This window comes from Fringilla coelebs, assembly GCF_963513975.1.
Source record: "Fringilla coelebs genome assembly, chromosome: 2".
NCBI lineage: Eukaryota > Metazoa > Chordata > Aves > Passeriformes > Fringillidae > Fringilla > Fringilla coelebs.
This window is the reverse complement of record NC_140029.1, coordinates 115695825-115712282: the sequence shown is the minus strand read 5'-3', so window position 1 is coordinate 115712282 and position 16458 is coordinate 115695825. Positions and strand designations below refer to the sequence as shown.

Below are 16458 nucleotides of genomic sequence, written 5' to 3'. Positions count from 1 at the left end.
CTGCTGTGCAGGTGGTACATGACAGATGTGACTGATGACCAGAGCACACATTTTTGTGTTAAAATTGGAAAATGTGGGGTTTGTTAAAGGAGGGGATTTTTTTTGGGTTTTGTTTGATTGCTCGATTTTGAAGGAAATGTTAAAATAATGTTAGAATTTGAGTGATAATACCTCTGGCACTGGCAAAGAAGTAAAATTGACTGCAGTTAATGACACACTGTGGAGTTCAGATCCAGAGGGATTCCATCCTTGTCCCAGCTGCATTGAACCACTTTGATAAAGACAAGCCCTGAGAGCACAAAGTGCTCCTTCAAACTGAAAGTGGCACAATTCAAGCATCAGCTGTAAAGGAGATCAATTAAAAATTGGGGAATTGTTATTGAAAACTGATTATTTGTGAAAATAAGCCATTCTTGGAGCTCCTCTGTACTCACTGACCCAATTCAGGTAATTGAAGTAGAACTTCTGTGATTTCAGCTTTGATTTCTGTAGCAGCAGGAAGGAAGGGGGGAATTGAGCTTTCCATTTTCCCACTGCCTGAATCCCTTTATCTTTCAATGACTGGAGACAGAAATTTACTGGGAGCAGAGCCTGACCCCCCTGGCTGTCCCCTCCTGTCAGGGACATGTGCAGGGTCAGCAGGTCCCCCCTGAGCCTCCTTTTCTCCAGGCTGGGCCCCTTCAGCTCCCTCAGGAATTCTCCAGCCCTTTCCCAGCTCCGTTCCCTTCCCTGCACACCCTCCAGCCCCTCCATGTCCTTGTCCTGAGGATCCTGAAGCTGCCCCAGGGCTGGAGGTGCCTCAGCAGTGCCAGCACAGGAGATTCCTTTTACTCATCTCCTTTTTCCTCTCTCACACCAAAGGCTCCAGCATGGCTCTCCCCAAGCAGTTCAGTTATCCCAGGGCTGACAGGATTCTTCTCCAGGATGGTGGGAGAGGTTTCCCATTTGCTCTCAGGTCTTTGGGCCTCCACAGCAATTAATCCTATTCCCACTGGGGGATCCCTACCAGGGGATGTGTTTTGTCTCCTCATCAGGATACCTGCAGCTCTCCAGAGAGGTTTGTACCAGATTAGATCTGGTTAAGGCTCATTGCGGGGCTGTTTACTCTGTTGGATCAGCTCAGAGGTGTAGGGCCAATTTAATTGGGTTTAATTGGGGGGCTGATTTCTCCCTCTCCCTGTGTTTGGCTGTTGGTATTTAATGCTGGGTTGTGTCACAGTGGGAACAAAGGAAATTCCATATGCTGCGGGAAAATAAATGGCATGGAGCCGCAGAATCACAGCATGGTTTGGGAGGGAAGGGACCTTCAGGATCATGTAGTGCCACCCCCTGCCATGGCAGGGCCACCTTCCACTATCCCAGGTTGCTCCAAGCCCTGTCCAACCTGGCCTGGAGCGCTGCCAGGGAATAAGGCTCCTAATCCAAAAAGGTGAATTTGTAAAATGCCACCGGCTGCCATCTCTGGTTGAGCTCAGGAAGCAAAGGCTGGGGAGCGGGGCAGGGAGCCAGGTGCCTTCCCTGCAGGAGATGTGTGGGAGCTGTTGGTATTTCCAGGTCAGCAGATTGAGGACTGCCCTGGAAAAATCCCAGTGACGTCCACAGAGCAGGAGTTTCAAACTCTCTTGGTGAGGAGCAGTTTAGTGAGGGGGAGGATGACTTTTTACATGGTGGGTAGTGCCAGGACACAGGGAATTCCCACTGCCAGAGGGCAGGGATAGGTGGGATATTGGGAAGGAATTGTTCCCTGGCAGAGTGGGCAGGCCCTGGCACAGGGTGCCCAGAGCAGCTGTGGCTGCCCCTGGATCCCTGGCAGTGCCCAAGGCCAGGCTGGACAGGGCTTGGAGCACCTGGGACAGTGGAAGGTGTCCCAGCCCATGGCAGGGGTGGGATGAGATGATTTTTCTCAGTGATGGGCTTTGGGGTGTCTAATCCAGCCTGTGCCTCAATCTTACTGAATGTTTTGGCTCTGAAATGTCCATGACATTTTTCACTCCATGAAGAACCAGTGTTCACCCCAGGACTGCAGAGAAATGAGATAAGAAATGTTTGAGTACATACATTTTACAGACACTTATTTCCTTACAGAATTTGGGTGATGTCCATTCAGGCCCTGTTCCCAACAGCCTGAGAGCCACTTTTTAAACCTTACAAATTCAGTACTTAGGGATCTTGAATGTTCTGTGTGCCTAAGCTTGGGAAAAACCCATCTGCCACTTGGGCTGGAGCTGTGCAGGTGGATTCTTCTCCAGGAATAGCTTTCCCTCTGTTTCCTTAACCTTGGAATTCCCTTGGGAGAGGTGTTATGTGTGCCAGTGCCTCATTTCCTGCTTGCTTCACGTTGGATTTCAGTCCTTGCAGATTATTTAGCATATAAATTAACTCTTGGAATAGCTGTACAAACCTCCAGTCCAGCCTCCTACTTAGAAAAGAAACTCAGTGTTGTGGTGGCAAATGTAATTTATGAGCTAATTCCCCACCTGGTACAGAAGAAGGATCCAGATGTAAGGTGAGTTGTGTTGGACATGATTTGTCTTTTTGATTGGGGTGGTTTTGCCACAGCTTTGGATTTTCCACCCCAAACCCCAGCAGAGCAGTGCAAGCTGAATTTTTTGGTTTGTTCCCTCATACACCCCTACTTTAACACAGCAAGCTGTGATTTAAAACTGATCTGCATGGTATAAGACTCACGTTGGGTTTTGAGAAGTTTAGGGCATTCCAAAACTTGATTATAAATCAAATTGATTTATAGTCATGCCTATCACTGTATCCTAATTCCAGTGGCCCAAAATTTTTTCCTGAAGAGAATGATTTTATTTTAATATATTTTTTTCAAGTAAAAAGCCTAGAATTTCAACAAAAAGTTTTTCTGTATAGGGACAGAAATAAAGATAATGACTTTCCAGAATGTTTTGCCAGAATCTCTCCATATTGATTTCTTCCTGGCTAAAAGAATTTGCCAAATGAGAGTGTCCAGCCGCTTGGAGACATGGTCAGTGGTGGCCTTGGCAGTGCTGGGGGAACAGTTGGGCTCCATGATTTTAGAGGGATTTTCCACCCTAAATGATTCATATATGATTTCTTTTCCTGCCACTGAAAAAATATTGGTGTGGAATAATACATTTCTCACAGAAAATGGTTTGGGTCTCCTCATAATCCTAATTTAATCTGATTTTAAGTATCTGACCAAGCTTCTAAGTGCAAATTCTGTGTAAAAGAAATAATTCTGAATTCTTCAGGAGAACTAAAATCTGGGCATGGCACAGGGTTTGTTCTGCACCTTGGAAAGCCATGGCAGGTAAAGGAACTCTGCTTTCAGGAAAATCAGTTTAAAACTGGCTTTAGCAAAAACCCAAACCAGAATATTGAAGGGGCAACATTTGCTGCATTTCTGTGTGGTTTTTACCCCAACACCTTTATAAATGGCTTTGAAGGACTTGGATTCGAGGTGTTTTTGGGATGTGAAGGAACTCTGTGTTTCTTTCCAGCCCTTTTCTCTCCTGGGAATGGGGAACAGCTCTGTAACATTCCTGCTGGATTTCATTTCCATGCCTTGCAGAACAGTTGTGTATCTTCATCTCGAGTAAGCTGTGGGTCAAAAAACCATTGCTTAATTAAGACTGGAACAGTAAATAAACAAAACTATTGCATCTCCCATGTGGAGCAACGTCAGGTATGTGAGGAATAGATAACAGTGTTTATATTTTCTAAAACTTGGGTGGTTTTTCCTTTCATCTTCTTAGATCCTCCCAGCAGAAAGAACAGCTCGGAGGAGCAGGAACCCCCCAGAAGAGTTTGTACATTTTGTGGGTGGCTGATGGTTTTTTAATCAGTGTAAAAATACCCCAGTCCTCAGCTATTAACCAGTAATTGGTGGCTGTAAACAGCAATTTCACTGTTACACAGGAAAATGTTTGTCCTGCAGGGAGATTCCCTAACAATGAAATTTGGGCAGCACCCAGATTTCAGAGCCAGTGCTGGATTCCAGCATTCCTGGGCTTGGGAAGCTCAGCTGCCTTCCTGGAGATGCTCAGAGTTGCTGGGCCTGCCAGGGGTCCCTTGATGGAAGATATTTTCCAGTCTGTCAATGGAGGTGACTCAATCCCCCAGTGTCCCTGGGGATTCCAGTGGGAGGCAGGGAAACCCGGGGTTAAAGCTTTGTTTGGCTTTGATTGTGGTGATCTTTCAAGGGAACAAGACTTGGAGAAAAGCTTGCAACACAATGTGGTGAAATTGCCCTGTTTCCTTCTTACTTTACATTTTATTCTGGCATGTTGAAAGCACCAAGCCCCAGCTCACGCAGATGGAGTGATGCTTGAATGAAATGTTTTATCTTTATAGAATCACAGAGTCATTGAGGTTGGAAGGGCACTCCAGGACCATTGAGTCCAACCCAGCACTGCCAAGGCCATCACTAAACCATGTTTAAATGTGTAGCTGTTCTTTTGTGAGAAGCAGGATAAAGTTCTGCTCCTGAGTGGTATTTTATTGGTATTTCTCCTACAGGTAGGAAGCTGTTAACTCTGGTCTACCAGCATAATTATTTAGGTAAAAATATAATTTCAGCTTGTAAATAACTTTCAAGTGCAGGCCTGACCTAATGCTTCTGGTGCTTTTATGGCTTGCCTGCAATGGAATGAAACTCAAAGCATTTGTGGTTTGCAGCAAACATTTGTTGACTGTTAAGGCTCCTGGGTGTAAACAGGGAGGGGGAACTCCATTGGATTTGCTGGGTACAGTGAATTAAAACCTCTTGTAGAGTACACTGAAGGATTTTGGAGCAGGTTGTTTATTTTAGCTCACAATTTGTACAAACAAACTACAGCAGAGAGAGGACTAACAGCAACTGCAGATGTTTGGAGCAGCCTGGACCAGTGTTTATTGCTGTAGCATAACTCAGCCTAATTGGAAATTGCATAATGAGGTAAACAAAAACAACTGGGCTGAGCAATTCCTAGGTGGAGGCACAGGGAAAGTGCTCATAAATGGGTGTCAGGATGTAAAGACAAGTTGGGAGGAAGCTACTTCACTCCACAAGTAAATATATACATTAATATATATATTTATATATTCAAGGCCAGGCTGGACAGAGCTTGGAGCACCCTGGGGTAGCAAAGGTGTCTCTGCCTATGCCAGGGGGTGGCACTGGATGATTTTAAGGTCCTTCCAACCCAAAACATTCTGGGATTCTGCGAGTAAGTTGCCTTTGACAAGGTTGTCTCCCCTGCCCTGTGCAGCTGCAAGGTTGGAGTCGGTTTGTTGAAAATCTTGGATGCTTAGGAACAGGAGAGAAGGGATGCACATTAATGTACTGAATGTTTCCTCCTTTTCTCAGCTCTCAGAACACTGTTTACTGTTAATCATTCACCTGGAGACCATCTACATGAAGAAGTGGCTCAGTGGCTTTGGCTTTTCCCATGGGAAACACCTCTCAAAATTGTCCCATCCTCCTTTCTCCATCCCTGGTACAGGGCAGAGCTGCAAGCAGCTGTAGCCATGTGAAGTTTCATCTGACATCATAAATTTCCCTCTTACAACTGACCTCCTCCTTAAAAATCACATTTCTTCTATGCAGAATTTAAAATAATGTCTCTCAGAAGTGGTTTGATTGAGACAGGTTTAAAGTCGCCTTCGCGAATTAAGTGAAAATGGAGACATTTTTAGGGGTTCAGCTTAATAAAGTTAGCACTCATTTCTTTTCTGGTTTATTTTCTAAGTAGAAAGATAGAAATCTCTGATGCAGCAGCTGTATCACTTCAGCTCAACACAAAATTTTGTATGGAGTGAGGATTTGTGTAAGAGATAAATATCTACCTGGCACCCATTGGCATTTGAATTCACTGCACACATAATTCTGCATGGTCTACTGTGCTTCAGCCACTACTGGAAAGGGAATTTCCCTCTAATTTTTGCCTGAACTCACCTGTTTTTGCTGGTTTTGTACAGATTCCCAGTGCTGCTGTGAGGGCTTGATCTGAAGCAGTGAGGTGCTCCACATCCCTGTGGGAAGGGCTGGAAGGAAAAGGGAGATGAAACTTTGCTGCTTGCTAAAAATGACCAGTGCTGTGAAAGGGAATGTGGGAAGAGTTCCAGGGTGGTTCAGTGGTGTTGCTGCCTCCATCAGTGACTCACTGAAGGATTTTTGAGAAATCACTTGATTTTTGTTCCTCTGATGAGCAACGGCAGCAGGGGGGTGTTGAGAGGGCTGGTCTGGACAAAAATACCTTCCATTTTATCCCTGGGTCTGCCCTCCACTTCTTGATGCAAATATGCTCTTGCTGAAATCCTGAATTTCTTCATCCTGCTCTTCCCACCCCTCCTGTTTAGACTGTGAACTAATTTGGATCAGGGTGGTGCTTTGCCATGAATTTGTTAAATCCTTGGCTCCGTCGGCCAGCTAGCGTGCCAGGATGCTGAAGTGAACCCAGCTGTCAGAAAACCTCCATTTCCATGCTGGTCTGAAGACAAAAATCCTGAAACTGTTTGTTGGAGTGCGATACTTACTTAATTTGGGGATTATTAACATATTGTGCTTCCATAACAAATGAGTTTCCTGTGATCTCTGGCACGTGCTGGTGGAAAAGAGCCTGGCTTGGGAGTTGGTGGGTTGGTGTGTGTGTGTGTGTGTGTGTATCCTGTCAGGTTTATTTGTGTTTCACATCCAGCTTAGTCACTGCCTGGAAGGGTCTGCACTGTGGATATTCCTCATTTTAAAAATCTTGGGAAGCACCGTGTTGTTGGACTTCAAAGCTGCACTGAGCTACTTTAGGGTGTGAACTGGGAGTGAGCGTAAACTCAGAGGTGATATTTTCAAAAACACCAACTGGTGAGATTGGCTGGGCCTCCAGCAAACCATTGTCTGTGTCTTGGCTCGCAGCAGGCAAGGAAATGAGGAGTGGGGCTCATTTCCACAGGGAGCAGCTTCGAGAGCCATCTGGATGGTCAGAAGGTCCATGGGGCAAGGTGGGACCCAAGGAACGCTGAGCTCTGTGTGTGTTTGTGTCCCCAGATCATCAAGCTGAAGGCAGAAGCCAGGCTGGAGCTGCTGAAGCAGATCGGGGTGTCCGTGGACACGTGGCTGAAGAGTGCCATGAACCAGGTGATGGAGGAGCTGGAGAACGAGCGCTGGGCCAGCCTGCCCTCGGTCACCAACAACGGCTCCGCGCACCTGGTACGGATTGCTGGGGAAACCATCCCCAGGGCTGGGCCATCTCGGGTTCCCAAGGGGAAACATCTCCTCAGGGCTGCTCCTGGCTCTGTGTGGGATACGGCAGGTCCAGAGGAGGCCCCAGAGCTGCTCCAGGGCAGCAGCCAGGCTGGCAGAGCTGGGGGTGCTCACCTGGAGAGGTGAAGGCTCCAGGGACACCTCAGAGCCCCTGCAGGGCGTGAAGGGGCTCCAGGAGAGCTGGAGAGGGACTGGGGACAAGGATGGAGGGACAGGACACAGGGAATGGCTCCCACTGCCAGAGGGCAGGGATGGGTGGGAGACTGGGAAGGAATTCCTCCTGTGAGAGTGGGAGGCCCTGGCACAGCTGTGACTGCCCCTGGATCCCTGGAAGTGTCCAAGGCCTATGCTTCTTTGAAGTTTCATTAATATTTTATAATGTTATCTTGAGCTCTTGGAGTATACAGATCCAAGTGTCAGCCCTCCAAAATCCCAAAGGAGCTCCTGTGCTGAGTTTCACTTCAGATCCTTTCTGGTCATCATAGATGAGGATTTGTTGCATAGCTGTGTTAAACAGTGATTTTATTCCATTTCTTTTTGTACTCCAGCTCCTTTAACTTCCCTCTGTGCCTGTTGGGCTGCTCCCAGTCCCCCATTCCCAGTGTCCCCAGACATGGCACAGTTGGCCCTGGAGCTGAGCCCCCTGTGCTGGTCCCAGGCGATGCCACAGCCTGGGAGGTTCAGCTCTGAGTCTCATTTTCCCCTTTTACACTTACGTAGGCTCCTGCACTTAAAAAAGGCTCTGTTGACCTTGGCAGGCCAGACAGGGACAGCCCAGAGATGGAATTCTTAGAGCTGGGGCCAAAATTTAGAGGAATTCCTGCAGTTTGTAACAAGCAGCACTTTGACTCCAGCCTGGAGGAGTGGGCAGTGTTTAAAAGAGCTGGGGAAGGGAAGCCAGCTTCCTGGAGCCCCAGGAAAAGCTGAGGGAGCTGGGAAGGGGCTCAGCCAGGGCAAAAGGAGGTTCAGGGGGGACCTTGTGCCTCTGCACAGCTCCCTGAAAGGAGGGTACAGCCAAAGGGGTCAGGCTCTGCTCCCAGGGAACAGGGACAGGACCCATCTGTGTCTATGTGCTACAAAACAAGATTGATTGATTGATTGATTGATTGATTTTCATCTTTTTTTTAATGTATATCATCGGCTTTTCTGATCACCTCCCCTGCATTTCTTCCTGTGTTTTCTGCGTGTCCCACACCTTTAGTGTCCTTCTGTCCCATACATTGATTCCTTCTGGTGCCATCCTCCATCCCAGACCCTGCAGAAGGATGAGCTGTGTCAAGCCAACCTCTCAGTTTCCTGTTTTCCCTCTCCATGCCTGCTTCCCAAATGATTCCAGCTGAGGAGTTGAGAGCAGCCCACGTGCTGAAAATGAAGGCGTGTTTTTCCTCCTGGTGCTCGAAAAGCAGGAGCAGATGTTGCCCAAACCTTCTAGACATGATTTGCTGATTTCCATGGTGTCCCAGCTGGATGTCAGCCCTGGCTGCTGGGACCATGCACAGCAAAAGGCAGAGAAACAGGAGGGGAACCCCCAAATTTGCCACAATTTGTGGTTGATTGCTGATCTCCCAAAGCGTTGCCCAGCTGTAGGACAATTTTTTCATGGATCCCAACATCCATGAAGGATAGATGGAGGCAAACTGCTCTTGGATGAGAGTTAGTGAGGAAAAAATAATCACCAGAACTGCAAGAATTTGTTTTGGAAATAGTAACAATAAAAACTAATTAAGTCAGAACATGATGAATCTTTGTGCTCTTCTAGTTCAGGTCTAGAAGAGCAAAGCTGTCAGGGACCTGGTATAGGGAAACTGCACTGGGAATTGGTAGGCTCAGCTTAACTTTTTTTTGTTTTATTAGTCTGTCACTTTTCTGGGGGAGCACCAGATTCACACCCAAATTAATAGGAATAAACACAGGGAAGATGGCTCTACATAACAGTGTTGCCTTTGATTCACAGAGCTGTTGTCACAGAATAATTCATCATTTTTCACTTGAGATGAAGTTATTTATTCAAAACATAACCTGGGCACGAGGCCAAAGCACAGCTCCTGGCAGTCTTACCCAAACTTGTATTTTTCCAGCACATTGACTTCAGGTTTTATTTAAACTTTTATAGCAAGTTTTTACAAATCTTCCTGTCTCTTAAGATTTTTTGTAATAAACTGGAGCAAATCTGTTGTGTGGAGTACAGCAACTAGAAGGTTGATTTGGGGGTTTATTTTTTTAAACTTTAAATATTTTCACTGTAGATTTATTTTACAACTCATGGTCACAGGTACATTAATCTTTCAGTAGCATAAATTCCCTTTTTTCCAATAAACTGGTTTTTGTGCTGTTGCAATGGTATCTCCAAAGTACTTTAGTCACAGATTATGTGAAAAATGGATTTTTTAACTGTCCAGCAGTTGAGCTGGAGCTTCCAAAATCTTCTGTTGTACTTCTTAAAGTCCAGGTGCTTGTGCTGGAACAGAAAAATCCAGCTGAGTTATTTTCAATAACAATAAGTCATAAAAAATACACACTGGAAAATATTGACCAGCTTCTTTTTATTGTTATTTCTTCACCAATTTTTAGCAGCTGCTGTAATGCCAACTGGAATTTGTTTTACCAGGTCAATGCTGATGCAGAAAAGGAAGAAGGTGAAGAGTTTGAAGACAGCATGGATGTTTTTGATGACAGCAGTTCTAGTCCTTCTGGTACTCTCAGAAATTACCCTCTCACCTGCAAAGTTGTTTATTCCTATAAGGTTAGTGATTTTTTTTAAAATTTATTAGAAAAATGAATTATATAAGAACAAATAATAAATGTGCCTTGGGGAGCTTGAGGTTTGCTTTTCTGATAGGGTGAGATTCAGGGAGGTTCTCAAGGAGAAGAGCTTTTGTGAAAGGCAGAACCTTCATTGGGATGTTTTAAATCATGTCAAAGCTTTCAGTTTTTTAAAAAACATCACTTCTAATAAAAGTCTAGATGGGAATGTTCTTTCCACTGCCCATGCCTTGCCCTGAAAGCCACTTTCCTATTCCTGCATTCCAGGCTTCTCAGCCAGATGAGCTGACCATAGAGGAACACGAGGTGTTGGAGGTCATTGAAGATGGAGATATGGAAGACTGGGTAAAGGTATCATTTTCTCAGCTTGTTTCCATGAACTATTTGAGGATAAAGGTTGGGATGGGAGGGAGTGCTGGGATTCTCTCCAGAGCAGTGCCCCAAGCAGAGAATGCCTCCTGTTGTTGGTTCACAGGCACGGAACAAGGCTGGACAGGTGGGATATGTGCCAGAGAAGTACCTACAATTCCCAACCTCCAGCAGCCTCCTGAGCATGCTGCAGTCCCTGGCTGCGCTGGACTCCCGATCCCACACCTCCAACAACTCCACGGAGACTGACCTGCTGCCAGGCAGCCTCAACGGAGACTCCAATGGTAAATCCCACTTAAGAATCCATGGGGTATTGAGCTGCCTCTTGGAAACACTCTGCACATTGGGTCTGGGAGGTTTTTCCCAGATTTCATGGAGTCACAGAATTGTTAAGGTTGGAAAAGACCTCCAAGATCGTGAAATCCAAGCTTTGACCAAATGCCACCATGTTGCAAAGTCTGCTCATTTTTTAATGCTGCCAGGCATGGGAACTCCACCATTTCCCAGCCTATTAATGTTTAATCACTATTCCAGGGAAGAAATTTTCCCTAATATCCAACCTGAGCCTCCCCAGTGCAATTTGAGGCCATTTCCTCTTGTCTTATCTCTGGTTTCCTGGGGGAAAAGGCCCCACCGGCCTTTCAGGGAGTTGCAGAGTGAGACTGACCCATATCTGAACACAGCCATTCCCAATAATTATCTCAATAATTATCTCTCTCTCATATAAATCTGCATAATTCACCTTCTCAGCTCATACTGAGATTAAAATTAAGGAAATTTTAGCTGAGATCGAAATTAAGGAAACTGGAATAATCTGTCCCAGCAACAACAGAATCTTTTAAAGAACTTCAAAATCACCAGCTCCAGCTATCAAACTCTGTGTGTCTACTTCCATTTTTTCCTTAGCTGATTGGGTTTTTCCTTTTCTATTTTGCAGTCTGTTTTGTAAAAGCACTTTATGATTACGAGGGGCAGACAGATGACGAGCTGTCCTTCCCAGAGGGAGCCATCATCCGCATCCTGAACAAGGAAAACCAGGATGATGATGGCTTTTGGGAGGGAGAATTCAACGGCCGCGTCGGGGTCTTCCCCTCCGTGTTGGTTGAAGAGCTCACGGCCTCAGAGAATGGAGAGACTCAGTGGATTGGGGATATCCAGGTATGGAAAGAGGTGTTGGCTTCGTTTATTATTTGCAAAGTTCTGTCACGTCTTCAGGGGGAAAAAAAAATCGAAACCAGTTTAAGAAAAAAAAATCAGAAGCTATTTAAGGAAAAAAAAATCAGAACCTATTTAAGAAAAATAAAAAACCCAAGCCCCCAGTGCCTGAATTTTAGTTTCTTACCCAGCCTAATAACTATCAACTGATGTAGTTTTGCAAATTTGTGAATAAAGGCAAATAATTGGATAGAAAGCAATCAAAGGAAAATTAGCAGTTTACTTCCTGTCGTTAGTTTATGAGAGACTAAGATGTCAGACACAACCTAGCAAAAAGAGAACTACAGGTTCTTTCAGTGCTAATTTAGTGTTTTCATACTTAAATCTGTTCTGTGTGCTCTCAGTTTTGAGGGGTAGGATACTGCCAAGTTTTGGATTACAGTAATTTTTCAGAAATGTCCTGGTTTCTACAGCGTAGTTCTATAATCCTTATATCGTGTTAGAAAATCAGACACATCCCAGTGTGGAGTTTGGAGATAGAAACAGCACTTCCATGTTTTCTACAAGGGAATTTTTCAGTATTTTTATTCCTTGATTTAGGAAGACCGCATTTAAATGCATTTTGGGGGGGGATAAAGCTTGTGATCCCAACACTTCTGTGTGAGTCCCACTTGGCCGAGCAACCTTTTTGGTTTGAATAACCTTCAAAAATCCTCTCTGAATTACCTGGGAGAGGCTGAAAATTTCTGTTCAGTGGCAACCTGTGATTTTAAAAAATTGAATCCCTGTTGGATACCTTGGCTTTCCTTCCCAAACTTTCCTGCCAGCTGCTTTTGCTCTGGAGGGAACTTGCTGGAGTAGGGATGGGTTGGAAAACTGGTTTCTGTGTGTGTGTGTGTGTGTGTGTGTGTGTGTGTGTGTGTGTTAAATGTGCCAAGGAGGATTTGCTGCAGCTTCTCCCTCTTTTTGGCACAGGTATCCCCCACTCCAAAGGCCAACAACTCCCTGCCACCACTGCCTCTGTACGACCAGCCTCCCGCCAGTCCCTATCCCAGCCCGGATAAAAGAGGATCCCAGTTTTTCCCCAGGTCTCCGTCAACGAACGGTGAGAAATTTGCAAACGTTTTGGCAAACCTTTCAGAGGGGCAAAAAAAGAAAAAAAGAGCATTTTTGCAACATAAATTCAGCAATACTGAGGGGCTTCTTTGTAATAGGGTATTGCTTATTCCCTCAGAAAACAGCTTTGGTTCAGAGTCCCCTGGATTCTCCCAACCTCCACGAATTCCTCCGGAAAGTTCCTATGGCAAACTGCGGCCTGTAAGTGACCAGCAAATCCTGTGGGTTTTATTGATAAAATATTATATAAGGTTATATTGTTATATTAATAATATATTATAATAATTTTATAAATATTATGTAATATTGATATTCAGAGGGTAACAGCCCCTAAACAGAGCTGAAAAAGAGGTGGGGAGTAAATGCCAGAAGAGTCCTATGGTTTATACAGTTCCTTTCCTGCACATTTGGGATTCTGTTTATTTCCATCCCCTTTGGTTTGAGGGCTTTGGATTCAGGATTCCTAATGTTGAATATTTTGTGTTGTCTTTGCTGCCTAGAAAAAGAACATTTGCCAGAAAAGGAAGGGAAGAATTAAATCACTTAGAACTTGACAAAGTCCATCTCCTACAACTAACTTTGAAATCAAGTTGTGGGGTTTTCAAAGCCCTAAACCAAATCATACTAAACCATGACATTTTTCTTTTCCTGACCTTCTCAGTGAACAAGGTTGCAGAAAAAGGAGCATTTTTGGATATTCAAATAATATGATCTGAATATTGAGATAGTATTTGCCAGTTTGGTGCAGGGTTGCTCCACAGTTCACATTTTCCAGAGCAATTCTGGTGTGTTCTGAAATGGTGTCCTAAAAACCCTGTTGGCACTAGAGGTGATCTCTGTCAGGAGCAAAAAGGACTGAGGTGGCAGAGTGTGAAAACAATTTTGGGTGTGTATTGTTGAGGTCAGTGATTGATGAAGTATCAGTGAGTCAGGTGCAGCAACACATCCTGGTAGTTCCCACTCCACAGAAATTCCAGGCAAAATCTCCATCAGATTCAGCATGTGATGAGCTTTTCCCAGGTTTCCATCCTGGCTTACCCATGGAATAAAACTGGGATTGCACCCTGGAGGGAGTCTGGGACGAGTCATAAGGAAAATCCCTGATGGCTGAACTGGGCAGCACTGGAGCTGCATCCCGCTGGACACACAAGCTGTTTGTTTGCATCACCTCAAGGGGCAAGCCTGGAGAGCTCAGTGCAGGAAATGTCGGGGGTTTCTGGTGGGGTTTGGCCATTTTGGGGTAGTCACAGGCTGGTTCTGAATGTTGCAGGTGCGAGCAGCTCCACCCCCCCCGACACAGCACCACCGCCGGCCCACGGAGAAGATCGAGGACGTGGAAATCACTCTGGTGTAACGAGGGGACTGGCTCATTGGTAGTGCTACAATCAAGGCCAAACACAGCTTTTGGTCAATCTCGTTTTTAGGCACCTTTGCATGATGAAGACTTGGACTAGAGCGAGCGATAGGGAGGATTTTATGTGGCAGTGACCTGGCGGATTCCTTCCCACAGTCATGAATATTTTGTGCCTTTTGGTTATTTTTTGTTTGTTTGTTTGGATTTCTCTACATCATTCTTCTTGTCTTAGCACAAACCAAGACAGGCCAAGATTGGCTTTTTTTCTTGGCTGGAGATGCTCCATTTTGATGTGGAGACAAAGAAAGAGCCCCGTTCATGCAGCTTAGTCTTAGCATCCTTTGCTCCTGTGCATTAGTACAGTATATTACTGTTGCCATAGGAATGTGTTAAAGATTGTGGATCCTTCCAGTAGCATCACCTGCCTGATCAGGTATTCATCAGAAGAATGAAAAAGGGAACAGAAAAAAAAGTCTAAAGGAGAGGCTGGCTCCTCTTGAATCCCCCTGCAGAAAGGAAGAGATGGGAAAATGATCTCCTGGAGAAGCAAAAGTGTTCATTCCATGGGTGCTCCCCTTGTCAGTGATTCACAGCTGAACATTCTGCCTTTGGATTTTTGTGTTTACTCAGTGCATTTACTCATAGAGGATCTAACACGGAGGTGCTGAACCAGCAGCAACATCTTCTTCCACAGCAGAAACCAACGGGTAGAAAAGCAAAAAAGCAACTGAGATTTTTGTCTAGATCTGGAAATTGAGCTGCTTTTTCTTTTCTTTTTTTTTTTTTTTTTTTCCTCTTAGCAGATTTTGGGGATTTTGGTTTATTGTTGGGTTTGTTTTATTTTTTTTAAAGCATTTGGGTCACTCTTATCCCAGTTATTGCCGTGTACTTTATTGTCCAGCGTTAGCAGTGTATCTTTGTCATCAAACCACCTGAGTTCTAGAGTTAGCAGTTCCATTTAGAGTATTTACATGCATTTAGTTGTTGCATTGGATGGCCCTGTAGCCTTTTCCCACCCCAATCCCATTAACCAGCCAAAGCCAGGGAGCCAGGAGCAGCTCCGGGTTCTGCCTTCACACCACCTTTGTGCCCAAGATGTGCCCAGTTCCTCTCAGGGAAGAAACCAAAAGGAAAAGAGTTTCACATTTCCCTCAGAGAGCTCTGAAAAGGGAGCTTGGATTTCGGGTTTTTGAGAGAAAAGGGCAAAGAACATTCTGAAGTTGAATGTGGAGCACAATGGTTGGAGGAGAGGGAAAAACTGGATAACCGCAGGTTTTCCTTGGGTACTGACTAAAATATTGTCGGCATTCTCCATCAGATGAAAACTTCAGATCAAAGGCATCCCAAGGTTGGGTTTGGAGCTGTTTGTGGGTTCTCTTGTGTCTTCATGGTTTTTTGTCAAAGCCAGTAAGTTTTCAACCTTTAGTTTACTAACAAGGGCTATTTTTTGAGGCTGCATTTACAACAAAAACCCAGCGACTCATCTAACAAGATTTTATCATAAACTTTGCACATACTTGGAAATCCCAACCCAGGCTGGGTCTCTGAGACATCCAGTGCTTGCCAGTCTCCTTTCCCAGTGGGATCCTTAACCAAGAGTGGGGCTGTCTGAGGGCAACAATTCATGGATCAGTTATGGAATCAGTGACTGTCCAATGAAGTCTTTTCCATATTTTATTCCTTCTTTTGCACCTCTTGTCCTGTTGATCTGTTTGAGGTCTTTTTATGTGTTTATCAAACTTATTCTTAAGTTTAAAAAGACAAGTTAAAAAAAAAAAAAAGGTTTTAACTGTTTGCAAATATTTTGAGTTCTTTACAACACAGAAGAAAACCAAGTTTTTGCCATAATGTTCATGTTCAATTCTTTTGGCCAGTTTCACCAGTTTCATGTTCAATTCTTTTGGCCAGGACACAGGTCTGTGTCCTTCACACCCGGACTTTCAAAAATCCAGAAAATTTTTATTTAAAAGTCTCTTTAGTTGTATTTTAAAATATTTTCTGTAAGAGCTGCTAATTTTATTTAAAAAACAAAAGTTAAAAAAAAAGGCAAAAAAAAAAAAAGAAAAAGGAAGAAAAGTTGTAAAAAGATGCCTCCTTTTTAACTATGATTTCTTCATACAGGGCATGTATCGGCCGTCGCATCGTGTACAGCTCAGTACACCCTGAAAGCATCAGTGCAAATGCTTTCTTTATATTGGCTGTAAAAAGTTTGTATTTATTATGTATAAAAAGTTGAATAATAAAAAAGTGGAACTAAATCCCTGGTGCCCTGGGAGATTTGGGTGGGGGGGAGGTTTGAGGGAAAACCTAGAGATAAAAATCAGTGTTTTCTTGAGAGAGACTTGGTGCTTTTACACAGAAATTTGAATCTTGTGCTTCAGGAAAAGAAAATCCTTAAAATCAGCTTTAAACATCTTTTGGAGGGGGCATTTATACAAAGAACAAAACGTTGGCAAAAAACGAAGAGCCGGCAAAAAAG

At 44.4% G+C, this 16458-nt stretch overlaps 1 protein-coding gene across 3 annotated transcripts in view; it reads left to right on the top strand.

Moving 5' to 3' along the window:
- Window positions 1-16231, top strand: part of FCHSD2 (FCH and double SH3 domains 2) — a 120299-nt gene extending 104068 nt beyond the window's left edge. For all 3 annotated transcript variants that reach the window (XM_084226778.1, XM_084226777.1, XM_084226779.1), the window contains 8 exons: window positions 7007-7168; window positions 9831-9965; window positions 10253-10336; window positions 10461-10638; window positions 11292-11512; window positions 12485-12614; window positions 12744-12826; window positions 13896-16231. In XM_084226778.1, the coding sequence (XP_084082904.1) occupies window positions 7007-7168; window positions 9831-9965; window positions 10253-10336; window positions 10461-10638; window positions 11292-11512; window positions 12485-12614; window positions 12744-12826; window positions 13896-13979 (1077 nt within the window). In that variant the 3' untranslated portion in view covers window positions 13980-16231. The remainder of the gene's footprint in view (window positions 1-7006; window positions 7169-9830; window positions 9966-10252; window positions 10337-10460; window positions 10639-11291; window positions 11513-12484; window positions 12615-12743; window positions 12827-13895) is intronic.
- Window positions 16232-16458: the final 227 nt, after the last annotated feature.